Here is a 25,229-nt window from a genome sequence, read left to right as displayed (position 1 = left end):
AGTGGTTGTATGTGCACACGTTTTCTCTCTACAGTTTCTTTATAAACTCTTGGGGATCTCATTCATCACCGAACCTCTCACCTATTTCATAGAAGATTTCTGGAGGGAAGTGAAAGGGTGTGAAATTCGTACACAGGTGGAGAAAGATTTTTCACACAGAGTTTAGGATATATAGAAGTAAAAGTTTGTTTATTTTCTGAGAAAGAAAGAGAGAGATAGAGCGAAAGAGAGAGAGGGAGTGAGTGGCCACAGCACACGAATGAAGGAGTAAAAATGCTGGGCCCTGAGAAAAAGCTGCTTGGAGTTTTAAAGGGTAAAAGTGCTTCCCCCCCCCCCCCCTTTAGCAGACAGATAAGAGAAGCAGCAGTGAAGCTGTTGCGGTGTTCTTTTTTGTCTTTTCTCTGTGAGGCTGGCTTATCTGAGTCCTTAGAATCTGGTTCTGGGAAGAACGGAGGACCTTTGACCCCTGCCAAAACAGCTACCTTCCTGCCTTGATGCTATCTGTGAATGCTCTTTGTGTAGAAGCAGAGTGACCTTGAAAACATGCATTGTGCATGCATGTCCTGAAAGGCAGGACTCCTGGGTTCACATTCTGGTTCTGCCACTAATGTTCTGGGCATCCTTGAGGAGGTCTCCTTCCTTTTCTGGGCCTTGGCCATGTCATCCAAAAGTTAACAGGTTAGGCCAGAGTCATCTCTGAGATCTCTTTTGACGCTCAGTCTTTGAGCCTTTGTGGGAAACAGTTGAGAAGATGGGCTGGTGTGTGTCAGGGGGTGTGTCTGAGGACCTCCAACAGCTAGAGTGTGGGCGTGTCTGTAGGGATGACATTTCAGAGTGTTAGGCCCTGCCTACCCCTGGAAGCTCTTCCTTTTCAGCAACTTCACTCCAGTTTGATCAGCATTTCCTAAGCCTTGAACACTACTCAATGCATGTGATTTTTTTATTTGCTTCTCAACATTTTAGCGACTCAACCAACATGAACTGACCACTTGATGAGAGCTAGGTGCCATGTGGGGCCACGTCAGGTTTGGAATGAATCAAACAAATTCCCCGCCCTCAGAGAGCACCAGTTTGTCAGGAGAGACAAAAAGGTCTCCTATAAGGTAGGCAACTACAGCAATGAGTGCTTTTCTGGAGCTGGAGGACTGGCCAAGAGCTACCAAAGCACATGGAGAGAGAGATGGCATCTGATTCTGGCATCAGGAGAGTCTTCATGGAGGAGATGGAGGACGAAGGGAGAACTTTGAAGCTGACAGTAGAGCATGATTTAAGATATGGAAGTTGGAAGTTGCCCAGTCTATCCATTAAAGGAAGGAAGCCTAGTTTAATATGCTTAGCTAAGTCATATGGGAGATAGAGTGGGGAGAAGCTGAAAAGGTAGACTTAAGTCTTCAATAACATGCTTGAAAATGAAATTTAAAAAACAACTCCATTTACAATAGCATCAAGAAATTAAACACTTAGGAATAAAGTTAAGAGAAAAGCATGAGGACTTATACAGTGAAAATTTCAAGCATCACTGGCCGGGCACAGTGTCTCATGCCTGTAATCCTAGCACTCAGGAGGTGGAAGTGAGAGGATTGATTGAGCTCAGGAGTTCGAGACCAGACTGAGCAAGAGTGAGACCTGTCTCTACTAAAAATAGAAAAATTAGCCGGGCTTGGTGGTGTGCACCTGTAGTCCCAGCTACTCGAGAGGCTGAGGCAGGAGGATTGCTTGAGCCCAGGAGTTTGATGTTGCAGTCAGCTATGATGACACCACCTACCCGGAGTGACAGAGTGAGACTCTGTCTCAAAAAAATTTTTTTAAATCACTGTTTTTGTTTAATTTTTTGAAAATTAAAGATCTAAATAAACACATCTGTGTTCATGAATTGGAAGACTTAATAGTTTAAAATGGCAGTGCTCTCCTAATGTATCTATAGTTTCAATGCAATCTGTATCAAAACCCCAGCTGTGCTTTTTTGCAGAAATAAACAAGCTGATCCTAAAACTCACATAAAATGCAAGGTGCTCAAAATAGCCAAAACAATCTTGAAAAATAACAAAGTTGGAGGATGCATGCTTCTTGATTTCAAAACTTACTAAAAAGCTAGAGTAATCAAGATAGTGTGGTACTGGCATAAGCGTAGATATATAGATCAATGGCATAGACAGTCTAGAAATAAACCCATACATTTATAGCCAATTAATTTTTTGATAAGGATGCCAAAACAATTCAATGGGGGAAGAATAGTGTTTTCAACAAATTTGCAGGGACAATTGAATATCCACATGTAAAAGAATAAAGTTGGACTCTTACCTCATACCATACACAAAAATGAAAAATCACCTCCAGTTGAGAACTACTGTTACAAGGTAAGCACAGGGGGGTTTTCTCACCAGAGTGCCTTGGGATACTGAGATGTCAGTACATCTTTCCCAGTTATGACTTGGCTATGTTGCATTTTCTTGGGTCCTCTGCAAGATGTGTTTATCTCCTTTCTTTCTTTTGCCTCCAGGCTGTGGTCAATGCAATCAGAAAATTCCTAGAGGGCATCCCGGACCTGCGCCTAGTTTATACTCACCACCCACTTCTGCTCAGGTTCTTCCTGTCATATCCAGAACTAATGAGTAGGTTTGGACACCATGTCCTGGAACTTTGGTTCTCCTGGGAAGACTGCAGCTATGAGGAACTGGATGATGCCCCCTCTGCTGGGCAGCCCACCCTTCCTACCAGCTTAGCAGCCCTGTTCCAGATGCTCAGAAGCAGCCCCAGTATCCTGCTCATTTTGCTAGTAGGTGTCCACTCATTCATTTCTGCATTCAGAGATGGTGGGCCTTCTCTCTCTGGGAGCTGGTGTACTGAGGTCAGGAGGCAGCCCCAGCTGCTTCTGCCTGCCTCTGCACTTATCACTGTTGCCGTGTGAGTGGGAGGTTTTTTCTGCTTGTAGCTGCCTAGTTTCTAGCTGTACCCTTTCCTAAGTCTGATGGAGGTCTACCCACTGACAGATATGTGCCTCTCTTCCCCTCAGAGGATGTAACTATAAAATGTGGATCTCAGTCACTATTCGTTCTCACCTCCCTGTCGTCTCTCAAGCAGATTTGCTAACAAAGGTTTAATGTCAAAGAGACCCCTGGGGCACATAGATGGAGATGTCTGCAGAGGGACTCTGCCTTTTTTCTGCCATGACTCACATGGTAATATTACATGTGCAACACTCTTCCTCAGGCATACCTAGAATTGTCAGAAACCTCAATACTTTTTTATGAAGTAAGACATTACTATAATTCCTATCAATTTACTAATTTACATCAGTTAGGTGAGGTAAACTGCCTATTGTCTGCGATTTCTAACACACTGGCTTTAACTCCACCCCTTTTTTCCCTTCCACTCAGGAAATCACATTGAAAAACAAATGAGTGAGAGTGAGGTAATCTAGAAGTAACTGCTATAATTTATGTATTTTTTAAAAGAAAATTATTTGACCATTGGACACTTTGTATTTGGTCAGAGATTATTAATAGCAGGTACTAAATTGATTGCAAAACACCAGCTGGAGACACTTGATTTAGAATCACTACCTTCAATGCCAGTTTACCACTCAGCACTCCCAGTCCAAGGAGGACAACACAGGCCATTAGAGAAGAGTGAAGATCCTTTGATGCTCTTGTCATAAACAAACATGATTTTCTAACTTTATTGGTGTGACTATGGTGACAAGAACACCTGCATGTTGTATGTCACACATCCTTTGGTATCTATATCTGCCCACATTCACACATGCTAGCACACACACACATTCACACAAACACATGCATGCACATGATCCCCACTCTTCACTTCCCATCTGAGATCTGTTGTCTTGTGAGATCACACATATGTTGTCTTGATGGAGGCTGTGTTCATACTTTAGATCAAATACTTCCTTGGAAGAAGAAAGAAGAAGGAATGGGTCAAAAATAAAATATTCGTGCATAGGAAAAGAAGGCAAGATGAGATGCCAAGGAGTGTAGCAGTGGACAGAACTAAGATATTAGGTTTGTTGGTCAGGCTTGGTGGCTCATGCCTGTAATCTTAGCACTATGGGAGGCCGAGGCAGAAGGATCTCTTGAGGTCAGGAGTTCAAGATATTAGGTTTGCTTTGCCAGATGAAGTATTCAGGGTCAGTGCTTCACATAGAGTAGGAACTTTTAAATATTTCTGACCCATTGAATTAGCAGTCTGGACAGATCTAAATCTCTCTCTCTCTCAAAAAAAAAAAAAAAGAATTCAGATCTTCTGAAAGAGATACTAATGATAGTACTGTCATGCATTACTTAATGATGGGGTTACATTTTGAGAAATGAGTCATTAGGTGACTTTGTCATTATGTGAACATATCATAGAGGGTACTTAGACACACCTAGATGGTATAGCCTCCTACACACCTAGGCTAGATGGTATGGTCTAGTGCTCCCCAGCTACAAACCTGTACAACGTGTTACTGTATTAAATATTGTAGGCAAATGTAACACAATGGTAAGTATTTGTGTATCTAAATATATTTAAACATAGAAAAGGTATGGTAAAAATATGGTATTATAGAGCCAGTTGTGGTGGTGTGTGCCTGTAGTCCCAGCTATGGGAGAGGTTGAGGTGGGAGGATCACTTGAAGCCAGGAGTTTGAGGCTGCAGTGAGCTATGATCATGCCTGTGAATAGCCACTGCACTGTAGCCTGGACAACATAGTAAGGCCCTGTCTGTAAAAAAAAAAAAACAACCCATAGTATTATAATCTTATGGGACTGCTGTCATATATGCAGTCTATTGTTGACCAAAATGTTATGTGGTATATAAACTATATCTTATTTTTTTCTTTTTCTTTCTTTCTTTCTTTCTTTTTTTTTTTTTTTTTGGAGACAAGGTCTCACTATGTTGCCCAGGCTAGAGTGCAGTGGCATCATCATACTCCTGGACTCAAGTGATCCCCCTGCCTCAGCCTCCCGAGTAGCTGGGACTACATGCACTCACTACCACACCTGGCTAATGTTTCTATTTTTGTAGAGACGGGGTCTTGCTATGTTGCTGAGGCTGGTCTCAAGCTCCTGACCTCAAGCAATCCTCCCTCCTTGGGATTACAGGCATAAGCCACTGTACCCACCCTATTTTTTTCTTTTTAAACAGACAAAATATAGGTTTAGAGAGATTGACCGTGGTCACAAGAGTTGGGATTAAAACCCAGATTTTGACTTTCTATCTAATGTTCTTTCTATAAACCAAGCTGACTCTCAGAACAAGAGAGAAACCAACCCTGATTCAGTGTTCCATCGAATGAGAGAGTTCTGTCCTAGGCCGTCTTTTCCCTCAGTCTATTTTCCCTGGGTTATCTCATTCATACCCATGGCTTTGGTTGCCTCCTGCCCATATGTTGATGACTCTCTACTGCCACCCCTGACCTCTCTCCTGAGTTCATGAAGCCAACCATCTGTTTTACATTTCTGTTTAAAATGGAGCTCATTATCTCCTCTCCCAAGTTCCGTTTCTCAGTCTGGGTCTTCCTAGGGTGAAGGTCTCTCCCTAGCTGAAGGCTGTACTAGGCCACTAGCTTCAAAGAACATAAGTACTTAAAAGAAGCAAACCAATGAGAAAGTAAATCTCAGGAGACCAAATCCTTGGAGAGTCCATGTCCCAGGGAAGATGGAGTGGGTGCCTTATCCTTTATCCTAGTGACCCAGTCCTTGTCCTTGAATATGCACCATCCTCTTCATGTCTCCTTTCTAGAGCAGGTGGGGTTGTGTAGAGAGGAGTTTTGTGCTTCATCTGGCCTAGAGCTTAACAGGAAGGAGCTGCCTTCAGGACTGGATGCTGCATAGAGGTCTAGGGAGATAGAGGCTTCTCTGAACTTCAGTTTCCTCACCTGTAAAATGGTGATAACATGAGGGTAGATGAGATGGTATGTAGGAACACTCTTGGTATGCTGCACACAGTAGGCTATCATTCACTAATCGTTGACTCTTACTCTGAACTAGATAAAGAAAGTTCATCTCAGAGAGGATGTTTGAATTACCCAAGGTCATATGGCTAATAAAGGTCATGGCCATGACTGAACCCAGAGTTAATAAGTGTTTCACTAAATTAGATCCTAGAGACATTTCAATGGTAAAAAAGAACACAAGGGACAACTTTACTGTCTGTTCAAATATATAATTCATGCATTTCTCCCTAGCATCTAGCCACAGGAGGGGAAAAGAGTCTAAAAATATGTGTTGGTACCAATTTCTGGTTTTGATATGGGTAATTAACAGCTGAAAACAAAGCTGTTAATTGCCACTCTTATCAATGGGTGGTCTTTCACGTAGGTTGTTTAAATGTGAAAAACAATGATGTCACAAAAGCTCTGTTTGTTCCCTGCTTGGCCAACTCATCCTGGTCGGTCCATTCCCAGACAGTTCTGGACAGCTCTGGGCAGCAAGGACTACAGACTGGGCCATGGGTCTGCCCAGAGCCTTTTCACTGATCTACATGGCAGGGTGCACACCTTCCCCCAGCATTCACCATGGCCACCAAAAGCTGACTAGCCCTTTCCTTTCAGACCTTTAAAATTCATTAACCTAGATTTGTTTGTTTTTTTGTTTGTTTTTGTTTTTGAGACAGGGTCTTGCTCTCTTGCCTGGGCTAGAGTGTAGTGGCATCATCGTAGCTCACTGCAGCCTCAAACTCCTGGGCTCAAACAATTCTCCCACCTCAGCTTCCTGAGTAGCTGGGACTATAGGTGTGCACCACCACAGCAACTAACTTTTCTGGTTTTGGTGTTGGGTTGTTTTTTTTTTTTTTTTTTTTTGTAGAGATGGGGTCTTGCTGTGTTGCTCAGGCTAGTCTCAAACTCCTAACCTCAAGTGATTCTCCTGCCTTGGCCTCCCCAAGTGCTAGGATTACAGACATGAGCTACCATGCCTGGCCCATTAACCTAGATTTCTGAGGGACCAGCACTGTGGCAGTGGGGCAGTGATGTGTTGGTAAAGGAAAGAGACCAGGAAACTGGTTTGGCCTTGGGTTCTGTGACCTTGGACAAATCGTACCTCCTCTCTGGGCTTTAGCTTCTTACTCTGTAAGGTAAAAGAGCTGAACAAAATGATCTAGATTCTCTGTAGCTCTCCCATTCTGCTGTCCTTTCTTTCCAGACATGTTTTCTGGTCCCTACAAGGTAAGAAAGGGCAGGCCTCATCCCTCCCCTTCATTAACTCACAGTGTAGTAGAATTTACAACTCCATACTTTCTTAATAGGTAGCCTGATTCATCTGCCCCAGATTTCTCATTTAAAAAATTGAAGTGACACATACCTGGCAGAGTTATTGTGAAGATATAAATAATGTTATAAACAAATATACAGCTACTGTATAAACACAGCATAGTACCTGACATTACTAGGCCCTAACTGAGCAGGGTTTTTTTGGTTTTTTTTTTGAGACAGGGTCTCACTCTGTTGCCCAGGCGGGAGTGCAGTGGTGTCATCATAGCTCACTGCAGCCTCATTTGCTGGGCTCAAGCGATCCTCCTGCCTCAGCCTCCCGAGTAGCTGGGACTACAGGCATGCACCACCAGGCCCAGCTAATTTTTTAAAAATTGTTTGTAGAGACAGAATCTCACTATTGCCAGGATGGTCTTGAACTCCTGACCTCAAGCAATCCTCCTGCCTCAGTCTCCCAAAGTACTAGGATTACAGGCATGCACTACTGCACCTGGCCTGTTATTGTTATTATAGTTGTTTCTCTAGCAACTGTGGAGGTCTGTGAAGAGCCCAGATGCCTCTGTGCCCCCATCCCTCTCTGTCCCGTGATCAGCACATCTGTATCTGTCTGGACAAGTGCCCTGTTGCCATGTCTCTCTGTGTGTCAGAAGATGTCCACCCTGGAGAGGGAGGCTGTCTGTGACCTTGGATTCGTAGCACCCAGTCCTAACTGGCCCAGCACGTTAGCCTGTCCAAGGAATTGGCTTATTTGAGCTGGTAGGTGCCAGAAGCTATCAGTGAGATAGCCTCTGGTGCAGTTTCTGACTGGTTTTGTCTTTAACATATACTCATAAAATAACTCTAAAACAAAATAAAAAACAATGTTCTTTCCTATCTTCCAAACCTGTGGCCTTTACAGCTTGGGACAGAAATAGCCAGATGGCATAGCAGAGAAAGGGCCTGACCTGGTCCTCACTTCCCTTCCTGTGCCCTGAATCTGTCCTAGTCCATCCTCTCCCTGCCCTGTGACATCTCCCTCCCTCTCTCCTTCTCTTCTCCCTTAATGTACGCTCAGGTTCCCTGTCCTGAAAACAACATCTTGATCCTAATACTTTCATTTGCAAGAGGGAGGCATCCTGGAAAGTAGGAAGAGCTTTGGGCTTAGAGTTAGGGGACCTGCGTTCAATTCTGTCTGTACCACTTCCTGGCTTATGTGACCTTTGGCAAGTCATATGATCTCTTTGAGCCTCTGTTCCCTCCTATTTGGGATGGACTTAACAGAATGGACTCATGCTACAGGATGGTTGTGAGGGGTCAGCGTACCTAGCAGAGCCTTTGGTACATGATGAGTGCTAAGTGAGAGAGAGATTACCTGGCTTTTGTAACACTATCATCCTGGGCCCCTTCCCTGCCCCTCTATTCACTGTTACCTGTCCCTATGTGTGATGCCCTCTGAGCTCTGGCTTTCTTCTTTCCTGGTCAGGACCTTATCTATTCCAGCCCAGTGGACACAGCTCGCAAGGTACTGATCACCCTGAGGACCTTCCTGAGGAGGAACGAAGATGTCCAAGTGGGTGGTCTCATCCAAGGCCACTTCCTGCTGATCCTGCAGCATCTGCTGGTGGAACATGGGGCCTCCCCCTCAGGAGGTCAGTCTGCAGGTGCTGTGGGCACAGTTTGGCATGAAGGCCAGTGAGGAGTGGACATCTCTGCCCTGGTGAGGTCTGCTCCAGGAGAGAGAATTGGGGTTTTCTCTGCCAAAGAAAAGTCAGGCCACTGTGGCATCAAGCGAAACCTCCCCCTTGTTTCTCTCACTGGAGAGTGGGTGCACAATATGTTTGCTTTGGTGTGGTGTCGTGTGTGTGTGTGTGTGTGTGTGTGTGTGTGTGTGTGTGTGTGTGTGGTGTGAGTGTGTTTAATGTGACTGGGTGTGTTTGATATATGTGTGCATGTCCCCACCCTATGCAGCATGTGCTCAGAGTCATTTGTCACAGAATGACAGGTCCCAGTGGGAAGAAGAAAGTGGGAACTCTGGGGGAGGCTGGGAGGTGGCAGCAACCAGCAGGGGCCGGGGAGGGAGGTGGATCTGTGATGTGTTGGAAGCTCCCAGTGAGATTCAGGAGAATAGATTCCAAATCTGGAATGGACTCCCTGGGTCAGAGAAGCTTGATGTTTGGTATAGCATGAAGAGACTGAAAATTGGGGTGGGTTTGTTTTTCCTATTTTTAGTGAGGCTGAATTTTTAAATTATTAATAAATTTCTAAGCAATCAAGAGAAAGTGGGAGGAGATCTGTGGCTCACATGGTCCAGCCCTGACTGAGGACTAAGGGGGATCGAGGGGGTTAAGAGATTAAGTCATGTAATCTCTTCGAGCCTCTGTTCCCTCTTGTTTGGGATGGACTTAACAGAATGGACCTATGCTACAGGATGGTTGTGAGGGTCAGTGTACCTAGCAGAGACTTTGGTACCTGATGAGTGCTAAGTGAGAGAGATTTACCTGGCTTTTGTAACACTGTCATCCTGGGCCCTGAGGGGACTGAGGACTGAGAGGGTTAAGAAGTAGATTTAAGTGTGTCTAAAGGAGAAGAGTTCTTTCTTTGCAGGGAAGGACAAGACATGTTAACTGATAATACTGTATAAGAACCATAACATTTAGTGGAAACACACAGTGGGGAGGCCATGGGCATTGGATTCAGATTTGGGTTTAAGCTCTGGCCTTGTGTTTTATTCTGTTTGGGCTGTTATAACAGAAAACCATAGACTTGGTGACTTATAAACAATAGAATTTTACTTCTCACAGTTCTTGGGGCTAGGAAATCCAAAATCAAGGTGTCAGCAGATTCAGTATCTGATGAGAGCTCACTTCCTGGTTCATAGGTGGCTGTCTTCTTACTGTGTTCTCACATGGCAGAAAGGAAAAGGGAGAGAGCTCTCTGGAGTCTCTTTTTTAAGGGCATTAATCCCATTCATGAGGGCCCCCATGACCCAATCCCCTTCCAAAGGCCCCACTTCCTAATACCATCACATTGGGGGTTAAGATTTCAACATATGACTTTTAGAGGGATACAAACATTCAGACCATAGTTCCCTGCCACATGCTGGCTGTGGGACTTTGGAGAAGTCACTCAGCCTCTCTGAGCTTCAATTTCTTAAGTGCAAAATAGGAATAACAATACCTGCTTCACATATTTTTTAGTGGAATAAGTGAAATAATGAATTCCTGGTACCAATCCGTATCTGACACTCAGTATGTCAGTTACCTTGTTCCCAGTGAAGAAGGAAGTAGGGGTGAATCCCAAAAAAACACCTGACCCCTGTGGAAATAGAGAACTCAAGTGCCCTCTATTAAGGGATGTCCAGGCGGGATGTCTGACCTTTGGGTGATCTGCGCCTCAGGTTCCCTGACCAGCCCTCCTTGGTCTTCACAGCCTCAAGGAACCTGCCACTGCTGCTGAGCCTCCTCTCCCTAGTGCAGCTGAGGAATGAGTCAGAGCAAGAACTGGACAGCATGGCCATGAAGCTCCTTCACCAAGGTGACTTGGCCACTGGGGACACTGCCCAGGAGCCCAAGGCTGGGTGTGCAGTGGGTGATCACCTGGTAGTACTAATGTTTTTACTTCTCTCCTTTCATCCCTTTGAAAGAAGCTGGTAGGTCAGTCTGCCCCTGGGGACTTCTTGCTAAGGGACCTGTCAGGGCTTCCTCTGCTTGTTCCCTGGTAGTGTTTGGGAGACAAAAAAAAAAAAAAAAAATCAAATCAGTGTGTGATAGCCTCAGGATCTAGAGTCAGGAAGGTCTGGGTTTGAATCTCAGCTTTGTCATTGGCCGTGTGACATTGGGCAATCACCTATGAGCCTTAGGCTCTGCATAGGTAAAATAATAGCACTTCCCTGATCTAGGGTTGAGACAAGTAATACTTACCTAGTAGATGGAGAATGCCACACAGTGCTTGGCTCACAGTAGGCCTTCAACAGATACTATCTGTGTAGATTCCTTTTTCCTGCAGGGACAACTCTCCAGCTCATCCCACAATTGACTCAGATCTGATGATCCAGTTCACAGTTCTCTAGGCATCTTTTCTCCCCACATCCCAAACCTCACTGGGACTTTTCATGGCTTATGAATGTTGTCATCACTTCATAGGCAGCACCCTCAGGAAGATTTGCTGAGGGAAGGTTAAAATGAATAGGAAAAATGACACGTCTTCAGTGTCTGTGGGCTCTCAGGTCCCCTGGCCACAGGGGAGGATGGGGCGCTCTCCCCTCCTGGAGCTCAATCCTCCTCATGAGAAGATCAGTGTCAGACTCAAAAAGGGCCACTGGGGACAGGCAGCAAACCCTGCCTCAGCCTGGTGCTAGTCATCACCTGTCTGTCTGTCAGATCAAGGCTGACACTAAGCTGGAAGGGAGATCTGTGTGTGACACAGTCAGCCTTCACAGGGGCTTCTGATAGGGAGGAATAACAGGCTAAAACCTATACGTGAAATGTAATAGACATTTCCGTATAATCCTTGAGTATTCCTATTTGTGAGCACTGAGAAAAGAGGACCGAGTTTTACGGGCAGAGGTGTCAATAGGGGGAGACATGCTCATCCGGTGGACCACAAACCGATTAGAAGTCAGAGTGTGATGTGCCTGCCAAAAAGGGAATGGACACTTAGGTAGGTTTCATGCTAGGACGGGGGTAGGGAGACAGGGAGTGGCAGTTCCCAGGAGGAAAGGAAGATGTTCTATAGCTGTCTACTCTACAGTGTAGCACTGCGCTGAGGAGGGATGGGGGAGGCAGAATTGGCATCTAATCTTGCCTTGAGAGGTTAAGGAAGGCTTCAAGGGGAAAGTGAACATTGAGCTGAATCTTGATTGCTGACTGGGAGTTGAGGAGTTAGCCAAACAAGATGATGTGAGAGACAGGATACGTCACATGCAGGGAACTGCACTCTGATCTGATCTGATTGTTATAGAGTTCCTCTGGGAAGTTGGCAAGTGCCTTGTTGCTGGAAGAATTCAGAGGCTGAATTGCCTCAAGGAGTAGCTAAGACTCTTGCTAAGGGTGGCAGGTTGGCCTAGATGACCTCTGCAGAGCCTGGCAGGCTAAAGTCTGTGATGGCATTCACACTATTACAGGATGCCTTTGATCACCTCAACTCCTGCAATCTGTTCTGGCTAATGTGCAGCTGTTGGCTGCTTAGCTGATGTTTGTCCAGATGGAGGGTGTAAACGCGCCTTCAGGCTTGTCACTGTGTTTTTTTCCATTGGCTGTAATGTCAGGGACACTTAGTTTGTGCTTGCTCCCCAAGACTGACGTCTGAAATTAGCCATCGTCTGTGTGAAGTGTGAGTGCTGGTGTGCACTAAAGCCATGGAGTGCTGTGCAATAGGCCACCTGGGGACTCTCTTGTCTTGCAGTGAGCACACTGTGTGGGAAGTGCAGCCCCACTGACATGGACATCCTGCAGCCCTCCTTCAACTTCCTGTATTGGAGCCTTCATCAGACCACACCCAGCAGTCAGAAAAGAGGTACAGGGGCCCCCGGGCCAGGACCGTGAAGAAGAGGAGTGCTGGGCAGTATCTGTGGCCCTCTCCACCCTCAATTTTTCCACCTTAAAAAAATAAATAGGGTGTGCATGTGGCTAGTGGTCATAAGATGCTTTCTGGTTCTGATAACCTGTGGTTCTGTAATGAAGCTGGGACCTTTAGAGCTCAAGCTGATCCTATTGTTTGTTTTTGTGTACGTGCAGCCTCCATGGGGTGCTAAGCTCCATGGTGGCACTGAGCTGGAGCTCCTCTGTAACTCATGTGGCCCCTGCCCTGCCCTACCCCCTGCAGCTGCTGCAGTGCTCCTGAGCAGCACGGCCCTGATACAGCTTCTGGAGAAGGTGCTGGCACTTACCTGGGCGGAGGCAGATTCTCCCAGGACTGCACTCCTCTGCTCCGCCTGGCTGCTCACTGCCTCCTTCTCTGCTCAGCAGCACAACAGCAATTTGCAGGTTAGTCTCTGACTCTTGTGCGGGCTTTGGGGCATGGGATGGCCCTCAAAGGAGTGTTGAAGATCCTGACTTCTGGTCCTGGCTCTGTGGCTCTGTGACCTTGGCAAGGTATTTAAGCCCTCTGAGCTTCAGTTTCCTTACATATACCATGGGGAAAAAACATCCCAGGGTTGTTGTCATGTTGGATAAAATTAATCTATTTAACACACATGGGTTACCGACACGCCAGGCTGTATTCTTGGCACAAAGGAATAAAAAATGAACACAGCATGTGCCCTACCCTTAGGGAACTTGTAGTCTTTAAGCAAAGCTTCGAAAGGGAAGTAAGATTATACCCATAAAGATATTAGGGAAAGGCATTCCAGGTAGAAAGAACAATATAAGCAAAGGCAGGAAGCTGCACAAATTTCAGACATGGTGTGTATATTTGGAGAGTGATGAGGTGCTCTGTGTGGCTAGAATGTGGCCAGTGAATGGAGCCAGTCAGACTAGACAGGGAGGCAGAAGCCAGCCTATGACCTTGAAGTGCTGTGTGGCAAGCTGTGCAGTGCTACACTAGGTTAACTGTATTGTTACTGTGGGAAAAGGTAATGCAGGGAACAGAAAAGCTGTGGGCATATCCACAGAGCACCCCCTTTCCTCTCAGCCCCTCCTTCTCTTAGGACCTTGTCATCACAGTCCCCTGTGTGAGCTCCTCTGTGAGCTGCTTCACATTCAGGTGTCTCCTCCCCAGGGCTGGCTGCTCCTCCTGGATAGAAACTGTGTCCTATCCTCCACAGTGTCCTTGCACTGTGCCCAGTACTGTGCCAGTCTAGTCATGGCATACAGCTCATTTATATAGAAGTGAAATCAATTTTAAACTTTGGCTTCTAGGGTGGCAACAAACAGCGGCAAATCTATGCTGTGACAGATCCAGCAGATTGTTTCCCATGGTTGATTTCGGACAGGAACCTTCCCTGCTTTTCTGGGTGAGGCTGTTGGGCCCATCCATCTCTCTGCAGTCACCTGCCTAAGAGAAAATCGGCACCAATTGGCACCTCGTCCTTGGCTCTGCCCAGGCCCTCAGCTCACACCTCGCCAGTTACCTACTCCTAGCTACTCCACTGCCCAACCCAGACCTGATCACTCATCTTCCCCACTGATATGGCCTATTTACCATCCCTCGGCTGCCAGCCTTCTCCTTCTTCTGCGTGTCCTATCCTGCAGCCACTGTCTGTCCTCACTTCTTTTCCCAGACTCCTTTGGTAGCCTTTTTGTCCTCCTCTTGGCCTGGTCCTCTGCAGCCTTACTTTCTGCCATTGCCACACTCCTTCCCTGTCCTCTGGCTGAGTGTTTGCTCTTCTCCCAATCAGCTGTGCTCCTTCACATCTCCATACCTTTTTTAAATTTGTTTTACTTTTTATTTATTTATTATTGGTAGACTATTTTTAGGACAATTTTAGATCTATAGAAAAATTGTGCAGGTAGTGTAAAGAGTTCCCATATAACCTCTGCACACAGTTTCCTCTTTGTTAACCAACATCTTACATTAGCATGGTATCTCTATACCTTTTTACAAGTTGGTTCTTTTGCCTAGAACCTGCTGCTTTCACAGCCAACAGGGATTTTTAAGGAACTGCTTTGTGCCGTACTGTGATAGAGCCAAGCAGAGTAGAAGTAGTTCCTGCTCTCAGGCAGCTCCTGTTCCAGTTGAGGACAGCAGAATAGACTTGCAGCTTTGAACCTGCCACCCCAAAGAGCCCCTCAGTTTGGACATTACTTGACATTGAGGTGCATTTTCACCAATGCTGATGCTTCACAGTTCCTTAATATAGCTCTGGAGGGAGTGAGAGCAGGTGGCATTGTCTCCATTTCATAGATGAGGGAACTGAGGCATGCTGAGAGAGGTGCAGTGACTTGCCCAAGGCCACACAGCTGGCAAGTGGCAGAGCCAGGATTTTGATTCAGCCTGACTCCAGATTTTCTGAGTTAGGTGGATGGTGGGCAGAGCCAGAGACTGAACCTCAGATGAGGGCAGGGAAGGCTCTCTGGTGGAGGAGGCCATTCAGAACAGGGGATATTTGGGAGATGAGTTCTCCAGGTATGGACTTGACTCTCCTGCTCATGCTCCTGAAGCCAGGATTGGTGAGGCTCAGAGGACTCTGTGCGGCCTCCAGTGTCCCCTCTTGATGCAGCAGGTATGTGGCAAGAGGTGATAGAAGAGATATGGTGGCAGGTTATTTCTGTCCAAGTTCACAGAATGTTATCCCTTTTCTTACTGCCCCTGCCAGGTTCACCAGACACTGTCTGTGGAATTGGACCAAGTTTTGAAGGCCCTCAGATTTCCAAAGAAAAAGACTGCATTGCTCTCAGGTATGGGCCCAGGAGTCTCCAGCAGGAGAAGGAAAGCTTTTCCCTAGGTTCTAAGATAGGACCACCACCCAGATCAGCCTATGGTCACTGAACAATTAGCTCATCTTCATCATTTCCCCTTCCTATGACAGAGCAGGGCGGGAGGTGGAGAAGGAGGCAGGAGCTGGGTTTAATGAGTCTCTTGCTTTCAGCTGCCATCTTATGCTTCCTGCGGACAGCCCTGCAACAGAGCTTTTCCTCTGCCCTGGTAGCCCTGGTTCCTTCAGGAGCCCAGCCACTGCCAGCCCCTGAGGACACTGTCCTAGCTCCACTGGGAACATCACAAGTACTGTCCCTGGTTATTGGGCTGCAGAACCTCCTGGTGCAGGTAAGGCTCTTGCCCAAGAAGCAGTGAGGCCTGCTTCTCCCAGGACAACAGCAGGAAGGGGTGGGTGCCTGTCAAGAGCTTGGTATTCCTACTAGGGCCTAGCGGGTGGATTGGTTGAAACTTTTGAAGTTACAGTGACACAAAAAAAACTTAAATTGGCTCATAACTGAGACGTCCAGGAGTTAATACTGCCTTCAGGCACAGCTGGATCCCAGAGGCTCAGACAATGTCATTAGACTCTCCATCTCTTGGCTCTCTGTTCCTCACTGTCAGCTTTATTTTCATGGGATGGTAGGATGACCAACAGTAGCTCCTGGCTTATATCCTCCCAACAAGAATAATATTTCTCTTTTCCAGTAGTTCACAGAATTGTGTCTCATTAGCTTGGCTTGGGAAATATGCCAGTACCATTGCTTGGGCATGGGATGGTCTGATTGGCTTGGGCTGGGTCAGTGCCTTCTCTTGGAGGCTGGAGCATACTGTCAGCTCTCCATAATCCACATGGGCTGAACCCAAGAGAGGGATTGGTGCCCAAAGGAAAATTGTTACTAGAAGAAGGAATGAATCTGGGGTAAGCAAAAACATGTGAACCCCAGAGGGGTTGTGTTTTATAGCATAGAAGACTCTTAGAGATCACTGTTTATCTAGCCATTACATACTAAGTCTCAGCTCGGTGTTAGGGCCTACGAAGGGTGTCAAGGACCTCAGGAGAATGCCCCAGGAGTGGCTCCTATGCTAGGTTGGTGGTTGCCAAGTCTTGTCCTGTGGCGTATCTGTGCACAAGGCTCTGTGCTCTTTAGTGATCAAACATCTATCATATCATAGCACTTAGCTCTCTCTGTTTTAAGTTTCCATTTTTGTATCACTCTTCCCTACCAGACTGTAAGATTCTAAAGGCTTAAGGGCAGGGACTGAGTCTAGTTAATTTTTGTGTCTCCTTTATGGGTTCAAAACTAGTTGGGAATTCAGAAATCACATGAGAACCAAAACATCAGCTTTATTGCTGATAAACACCGTAGTAGAATATAGCTGGGACTTAGGGTCAGAATGGGCTTTTGTCTGAAAATTTTCAAACATACAGAAAACATGAAAGAATTTTATAGTGAATACTCACATACTCACCACCTAGATTCTACCAATAAAAACTTAACATACTTTATTTATCATATCTATCCAAAATGTGCTTTTTAACAACTCTTCTTCCCCCAGCCAGACCAGGGGGCCCACAGGTGGGAAAATTTGTGTTTGCATTGTGGCTACTTAGCCAGCTGGCCAAGATCTTAAGAGCTTAAGCTTATAGGAGCATGACCTCCAATACCTTAATCCTGCCCTGGTGGCACAGTAGATGTTAAGCTAGTGTCTTGCTTCTTAGGTAAAACCCTCCTTGGGTGAGGAGAGCCCGTGAGAGAAATGCTTTTTCGCTAATGTTTCTGAAAGAGCTGAAGTTCCTGTTTTATTAATAACATTCAGAACATAGGAAACAGGGGAATGATTCCCTTATATGCAATACTCAGTGTAGAGTTTGGCACAAAATTGGCATCCAGAAATGTTTGTTGAATGAATGAATGAGGACACAAATATTAATATGACATGATTCCAGCCATTTAGGCACTCACAGATTGTAGGAAATACAAATATTTACCACTAATGCCAAAATGACCGATTAGCAATTGAGCATTCCTAATCTGAAAGTCTGAAATCCGAAGTACTCCAACGAGCATTTCCTTTGAACATCATGTCTGTGCCCTAAAGATATGATGAAAATAAACATTGTACTGACTAGAACTCCAGGAATCATGTTTGGTTAGAAGGAAATACTGGATAAACTATTTGGGGCAGAAGGTGAGACCCCTGGTTGTGATTAGAAGGCCAATGAGGAGTGCTCCTGTCCCGTATCCCACCACCTCCCAGTTTGAAACTATTTGATAGTAGACACGGGAACCAGACAAAAGTCTAAACTTCCATTTTATTGGTAAGGCTGATGGGAGAAATGGCTGTTATATATGGCCACAGTGGCCTTCCCATAACCTCACCCCAGAATGAAATGTATTCACCCAGTCACAGGCAGAGATGGACAACCCCAGGACTCCTTGCCCTACCTCTTGACCCCACAGAGCCTGTACTGGTGAGCCTACCCTTTGTCCAAGAGTAGACCCAAACAGTCCTCTCTGCAGAAGTGGATTCAGGTGAGTCTGCTATAGAGCCTGAACTGAGTGTGTCTTCTCACAAAGTCATCAGTTGGACTAGTCACTCCTCCATCCATGGGGAGGAGTTGATGGGGGAGAGGTGGGTGTTACTCTGGAGAGGGCTCCCTGTGGAAATTGAGTCCAAGGGGATGCTCTGGAGTGACAGCAGGTGGCCCCTGTCTGTGGAAAGGGTGGGATTGCAGGGTTTTGGACTGGTCCAGTGGAGTGTGCTGAGTGAGGGGAGATGGGTACTTCCACCAGCTGCTTCCTCTGCGCCCCTACCCCAGTGCTCAGCCACACCTGTAAGTATGCATTAAACAGGTGTTGACAAGCCTTAGGTTTGAAGGAGTACAGTGGATTAGCCTGCTGAGCATGGTCACATGTCTTCATCTGGCCCCGCACCTGGAGGTTCAGAATGAGGCTTTCTGGGCTGGTTGGTTTTGCTTTCCATAATTTGCTCACCAGGGACAGATGGTCTTGGTGCTGCTCTTTCAGACTTACTTATCCGCTTCAAGCCCAGCTGCTACATCCCTGAGGACCCCTGGGGAAGGGAAAGGGTGGGCCTTAGCAGGGAAGAGACAGATATCCTTTGTGCTCAGACTTGGCTTTCTAATTGGGATGGGAGTGGAATGTGTTGTTATAAGATTGGAAATCAGGTAGCTACTTAGTTTTACAGACTTGAGGCTTTGATTTCAAGGATCATTCTTACAAGAGTAGGTATTGATGTCAGGTTAAGGTTCTGTGAGAGTAGGTGGGGAGGAAGGAAAGAGAAAACAAAACCTTCTGAGTGCCTACCATGTGCAAAGCACTTGACATGTTATTTAGTCATGTTATTATGTTCTCCTCTTAAAGTAGAAATTATCATCTCAGTTTATAGACAAGGAAACAGAGTCCTAGAGATGTTAAGTAATGTGCCTAAGGTCACATGCTTTTAGGTCAGGATTCAAACCCCAGTCTTTTTGGCTACAAAATACATGTTCTTTCAGCGTGCATCTGTGAACTTCCTGGAGCCACTGTTATCTGAGACCCAATGGCCCCAGCTCCTCACCCACCATCCAGGGGGCCCTTGCTGGTATATGGGGTAATATGGAGACAGGGCCAGAGAGTGGCAGTAGACCCCACAGTTCCTCACCAGGTGGGGAAGCTGTAGTATAGCTGGCCCATGGCTGTTTGGTCTTGGGTACCTGGGAAGAGGCTGCAAGTGCCCACTGGTTAAGAATTCATTTTAGATTAGAGACAGAGAAAGGGCATTGGACCAGGAATCAGGAGACTTCAGTATAGGTTCTAGTCCTGCCAGCCAGGTAACCTCAGGTTAAGTATTTTCTCTCTGGGCTTCAGTTTTCTCAGCTGTAAAATGACATGGGTGGATTACCTCAACCATTTCAAACCCTGTGCCTTGAAGGCCTTAGGAGTTCTGTGGGGGAGATTTGGGAGTTGCTGAAGAGGGGAGAGTGTTTCTCCTTTTATGCATTTCACTAGGATATTCACCATTTTTGTTTACTTTCTGCCAAGCACTGTTAAATACTCTGGACAGAGTATTTAAGTATCCATCTGGTCTGACCCTCTCTGTAACCTAGGTAATCTTTTTATCCCCACTCAGCAAGGTTAAGTAAGTTGCCCAGAGTCACACAGAGTAAATGACTAAGCAAGGATTCAGACCCACGTCTGCCCCATACCCTTAACCAGCTGCACTGCTTTCCAAAGAATAACATGAGGAAAGCACAGGATTTTTGGTAGTTTGTTTTTACATTTTTAATTTTTTTTTTTTTTTTTTTTGGAGACAGAGTCTCGCTCTGTTGCCTGGGCTAGAGTGCCGTGGCATCAGCCTAGCTCACGGCAACCTCAAACTCCTAGGCTCAAGCAGTCCTTCTGCCTCAACCTCCCGAGTAGCTGGGACTACAGGCATGCACCACTGTGCCTGGCTAATTTTTTTTTATATATATATTTTTAGTTGTCCGGCTAATTTCTTTCTATTTTTTAGTAGAGATGGGGTCTCACTCTTGCTCAGGCTGGTCTTGAACTCCTGAGCTCAAAGGATCCACCCGCCTCGGCCTCCCAGAGTGCTAGGATTACAGGCATGAGCCACCACGCCTGGCCGGTTCTGCTGCTTTTAAAAAGAAGGTTGAAATGGGCCTAGGTACAGTGGTTCACACCTGTAATCTCAGCGAACTGAGAGGCTGAAGAGGGAGGATCGCTTGAGGCCAGGAGTTCAAGACCAGCCTGGGGAACATAGCGAGACTCCAACTCTACAAAAAATTTAAAAACTGGCCGGGTGTGGTGGCATGTGCCTCTCATCCTAGCTACTTGGGAGGCTGAGGTGGAAGGATTGCTTGGGCCCAGGAGTTGGAGGCTACAGTGAGCTATGACTGTGACATGGTACTCCAGCCTAAGTGACAGAGTGAGACTGTGTTTCTAAAACAGAAAAGAAAAGAAAAGGTTGAAGCCCACTGGCTCAGATAAACTGTGAGACTCTTCTAGGGTCTGTAATCCATGAGTATTTAGAGAGGCCCAGGGCCCATCTCCTTTGATGAAACAAAACACTCTTGAATGTAGGTAAACCACCCAATATAAGCACTGTGTTTTGTATGTGAGTGAGAGATGAGGCCAACAAACATTTCTTGATTATCTACAGGGCTACAGTCCCAAATCTGAAATTCTGAAATCCAAGTAACTCTGAAAACCAAATGTCTTTTCTTGGTTGGCACCACAACCCATTGTTAGCAAAACCTGACCAGAATTTCTGTTTTTTCTGCAGAAGGACCCTCTATTGTCCCATGCCTGTGTTGGCTGCCTGGAGGCCTTGCTTGACTACCTGCATGCCCGCAGCCCAGATATCGGTAGAAACTCTCCTCATTCTCTGATGTTCCCATGGGGGAGGTTGAAGCCAGTTCCTGCCACCCTCCTACCCCAGGCTTCCATCCTGTTGTGTGATGCATATTCATTTTGTTTAATTCTTTTAACAATATTGCAAGGGTACTGTCATGTCCATTATACAGATGAGGGCACTGAGGTTCAGAGAGGTCAAAAGATATGCCCAACCAGGGTCACAATGCTCTTAAGTGGCAGAGCCCTTCCTACTGCCTGCCTCCCACAATCATGGGGTATATAGTTTCACTGAGCAAGTCAGCATTGTGGATAGAAGCCCAGGGAAGAAAGAAACCTTCTGGGGTCAGCTTGTTCAGTGCACTGCCCCCAGCTGAGCAGCCCCTTTTTAAGCCAAGAGGAGAAGGTCCTCTTTAGCAATGTTTCAAGGCCTTTGGAAAAGCATTAAAAACCCAGGGTGACTGGCATTTCCTGCAGCACTCCACGTGGCCTCCCAGCCCTGGAATCGGTTTTTGCTGTTTACCCTCTTGGATGCTGGAGAGAATTCCTTCCTTAGACCCGAGATCTTGAGGCTTATGACCCTGGTAAGTACAGAAAGGATAATCTTGTGCTCTGAACAATGTCATGAGCTGGGTGGTTGCTGAAGAGGCCAGGGACACCTTACTTTAGGTAACCCTAATCCTCAAAGAAGGTAGAGGGGCTGAATGGGCCTTCATCCTACAAGAGGCCTGCTCAGAGGATTCCTCTAAATGCCCCCATATCCTCACCTTAGGAGACCCTGACACCTTTTCTCTTATTTCTCTCATGAAATGTTGACCAAGGCCTGCCCACTACATGCCAGATCTGCTAGGTCCTGAGGATGTCAATAAGCCAAATACTCTGCCTATAGGTCCCTCAGTCTAAAGAAGGAGATACGCAAGTAAATTAATAGTTAAAATATGTTAGGAGCAGTAGAGTAGAGGAGATGCTAACTGCCTGGCACACAGTAAGTGCCCACTGAATAAGCAGTGAGCCTATGAATGATAGTGAAGGGGATCAACAATAAATCAGTGGTTGATGGGGGATCACAGAGAAGAGTAATTGCTCCTCAGCAGTGAAGGTAATATTTTAGCTGAGGCTTGAAGGATTAATAGAGAGGAGGAAAGGTATTCCAGGTAGTGTGGTGGGAACAGCAGGTACAGGGCACATGGTGGTGTGTTAGGGGAACCACACAGTTCATTTTGGCTATGAGTGTGCAGTGCAAGGCTGGGAGCGGAGGGATACAAGGCCAAGGGGTCAGTAGAGCCAACTCTCTCAGGGTCTCACAGTTTCCCTGATTGCCCTACTTCCCCATGACACAACCCCACCTTTCCTACCAACTCTGAGCTCCTTGAAGGTAGGGTTCTGTGGGCTTTAGAATAGTGTCCCGAGAGCAGTGCTGCGCATAGTAGGGGCACAGGAGATGTCTATGAATGAAGGAAATGCCAAATTACTGGGTATTTGGGGCTTCTCTTCCTGAGCCAGTTTGTACGGTACCAGAGCAGCAGCATCCTGTCTCATGAAGAGGTGGGTCACGTTCTGCAAGGTGTGTCTTTGACTGACCTGTCTACCCTCTCAAACACCACAATCCAGGCTCTGCGCAGCTTCTTCCTACAGGTGGGTGGGAAGGGGATGCCATGCAGCCACTGTGAGGATAGACCCTCAAGACCGTCTTCTCTGTGAAGGGTGGGAGCTCTGGCTACAGCAGCCAATGGGAGGTCGGGAGTGCAGAGGGTGGAAGGCAGTTAGAGAGGGCCTGTGTGGAAGAGGCACTGATAAAGCCTGCCTTCCCTGCCTTCTTCTCCCCTCAGGTCCAGAGCATGGGCCTTCTGGCTGACCACAGCATGGCCCAGACCCTGCAGGCGTCCTTGGAGGGCCTTTCCCCTAGTGTCTCCTTGGGCCAGCCACCCCTCCAGGACATGCTGTATCCTTTCTTGCATATGGGAGCCTTGGCCTGGGCAAGGTCACACAGGTCATGGAAGGCTGTGGCATCATGCTTTAGGATAGAGAGGTGCACTGTCTACAGCCCTCTAAAGTAAGCAGGGGTCAGTGAGAAGAATTAACAGTGTTAGTGACAATGACTTTTTCTGTTTATTAAGTTCCTACAGAGGGCCAGGCAAATTATATGCATTGTATTTAATCCTCATGGCAGTTAGGAGCGTTAAGGTAGCTGTAGTACAGGTTGAGCATCCCTAATCCAAAAAGCTCCAAAATTTGAGACTTTTTGAGCACTGACATGACAAGTCGAAATTTCACACCTGACCTCATGTGATGGGTCACAGTCAAACTTTGTTTCATGCACAAATTTTTAAAAAATATTGTATAAATTACCTTCAGGCTATGTGTATAAGGTATATATGAAACAAATGAATTTCACACCTAGACTTGGGTCCTAACCCCAATATATCTCATTATGTATATGCAAATATTACAAAATCTGAAAAAATCTGAAACACTTCTGGTCCCAAGCATTTTGGATAAGGGATAATCAACTGGTACCTAACTCCTAGGGTTGTTGCAGGGCTTAATGAATTAATATGTGTAAAGTGCTGAAAACAGCACCTGGGGAGGTATGAGTGCTATATTAGTGTTTGTTATTATTCCTATTCTCTTTCCTACATAAGGAAATTTAGATCAGAGAGGTTAAACGGCATGCCCAGGATCACACAGCTAGTGATAGCATCAGGATTTGACCTCAGATTTGCCTGTCTACAAAGCCCCATCACCAAACTCAGGAAGGAGCTAGTCCTTCCCCAAGACCTTTGGAGAAAGTTGACCAAGCCCCGTTGGCACAAGTGTTCCTCAGCTCAACACGGGGTGTGTGTGAGGCTGTAGCAGTGTTCAGAGGCCCCCTTGGGGGCTGTTGTGATGCTCCAGAGTCATTGCAGTCAAGAGGCCTGCTTGTGGGATAGGGTGCTTCCTCCCCACCCACGGGGGCTGCCTCCCTGGCTCTCCTCCTTGCCCCTTCTATGGGACAGTACCCCATTGTATATCAACTAACTCAGTTGTTCAGGTGCCACTTTAGAATTCATCCCACTATTCTTAGGAACACTTAGAATGAGCTTGTCTGATCATTCTTGCCTTTTTGGGGCTCTGGAAGTGTGATTCCCCCAAGGTTGGCCCCACCTCTCTGCTGTTCTCCTCTCATATTTTGCTGCCAGCTGCCTGGGAGGGGTGGCTGTATCCCTGTCCCACATCAGAGACTGACCCTCAGAACTTGAAAGTCCAGAAATGGAGAACTGAGACGTGGAGACAAAGTTGGGAAATGGATGACAATTGAAGCCATTCATCTGGAGCCATTTACTCTCCATTGTTGAAATGCAATCAGGAAATAAAATGGTACACTCACATGCCAGCGTGGGCTTTCCAAAAACATTTCACTCTGGATTCATCTTGTCTCCCTCGCGCTGGTTTCTCAGCCAGTTGGATAACGGATTGTTTCAGCAAGGGATTGACAGCCTCCTCAGGGAGAGAGGGGGAGGCGTTTGTTCTGGCAGCACTGGAGGAGTACCAGCTGGGTGCCTCAGTTGTACCTGAGAACACCAGTCAGGCCGTCCTCAGGGCTGGAGGGGCAGAGAAAGGGCCCGCGGCGGGGGCCGCTATGATCCAAATGCTCTGGGAGGCACTTCTGCTGCCTCACCTCACGTGGAGGTGGAGAGAGGTATAGTCCCAGGCAAGGAAGGTCAAATTCTTCTCAGCCCTTTCGGCTGAGCGAAACCGGCCTCAGCCCTTCCCAGGCTACAGTAGGTCCCCTCTGTTCCTTTCCCTCACCGCCCTCCTCAGAGCCTGCATTTAAATGCCCACGGGAGCAGTTCTTATTTAACGTCCGTCTCCGCTCGGCGCCTGGCACGCAGTCTGCGCTCCACATCTGTGCCTGCTGGGTTCCGAGCTCAGCCCAGCCTGGGCCTCCAGCTCCCTTCCCGCCTGGCAGGGTTCCCGTGCCCCGAACTGGACACGCCGTCCGCCTCCTCGGGTCGGGCTGTCCTGACCCTGCGCAAAACTGGGGCTGAACTCGGTCCTAACCAACCGACGAACTTGGTTTAGAAGTTGGTAGGTCGGAGGGGTGAGCAGGGGGTGCCCGAACTCCGCACTGCAGGCTCTGCTAGGTCCTTAAAGAAGAAGAAAAAGTGCTAGTTACCACCCACTAAACTGATCTTGCCAACTTAAGTTTTAAAAACACGGTCATGGATGACGACACAATTCCGGGGAGGGCGCGTGGAAGGTTGCCGGGTCGGCCAGCAGGAGCTAGGGCCCCGGTGGGCTGACGCGCCAGTGAAGTGAGGCGCAGACCCCGCGGGCAGGCTGAGCTT

At 46.8% G+C, this 25,229-nt stretch overlaps 1 protein-coding gene across 1 annotated transcript in view; it reads left to right on the top strand.

Moving 5' to 3' along the window:
- The window catches only part of MEI1 (meiotic double-stranded break formation protein 1), a 58,956-nt gene extending 34,687 nt beyond the window's left edge, over window positions 1-24,269 (top strand). The window contains exons 20-31 of the mRNA XM_045554796.1: window positions 2,501-2,776; window positions 8,673-8,838; window positions 10,619-10,723; window positions 12,593-12,703; window positions 13,013-13,173; window positions 15,444-15,525; window positions 15,717-15,892; window positions 20,834-20,915; window positions 21,379-21,485; window positions 22,405-22,536; window positions 22,731-22,843; window positions 24,081-24,269. Of these exons, the coding sequence (XP_045410752.1) occupies window positions 2,501-2,776; window positions 8,673-8,838; window positions 10,619-10,723; window positions 12,593-12,703; window positions 13,013-13,173; window positions 15,444-15,525; window positions 15,717-15,892; window positions 20,834-20,915; window positions 21,379-21,485; window positions 22,405-22,536; window positions 22,731-22,843; window positions 24,081-24,126 (1,557 nt within the window). The 3' untranslated portion in view covers window positions 24,127-24,269. The remainder of the gene's footprint in view (window positions 1-2,500; window positions 2,777-8,672; window positions 8,839-10,618; window positions 10,724-12,592; window positions 12,704-13,012; window positions 13,174-15,443; window positions 15,526-15,716; window positions 15,893-20,833; window positions 20,916-21,378; window positions 21,486-22,404; window positions 22,537-22,730; window positions 22,844-24,080) is intronic.
- Window positions 24,270-25,229: the final 960 nt, after the last annotated feature.

This window comes from Lemur catta, chromosome 6 (assembly GCF_020740605.2).
Source record: "Lemur catta isolate mLemCat1 chromosome 6, mLemCat1.pri, whole genome shotgun sequence".
Classification (NCBI taxonomy): domain Eukaryota; kingdom Metazoa; phylum Chordata; class Mammalia; order Primates; family Lemuridae; genus Lemur; species Lemur catta.
Note: the sequence above shows the minus strand (reverse complement) of the source record. Positions and strands in the feature narration are given on the sequence as shown.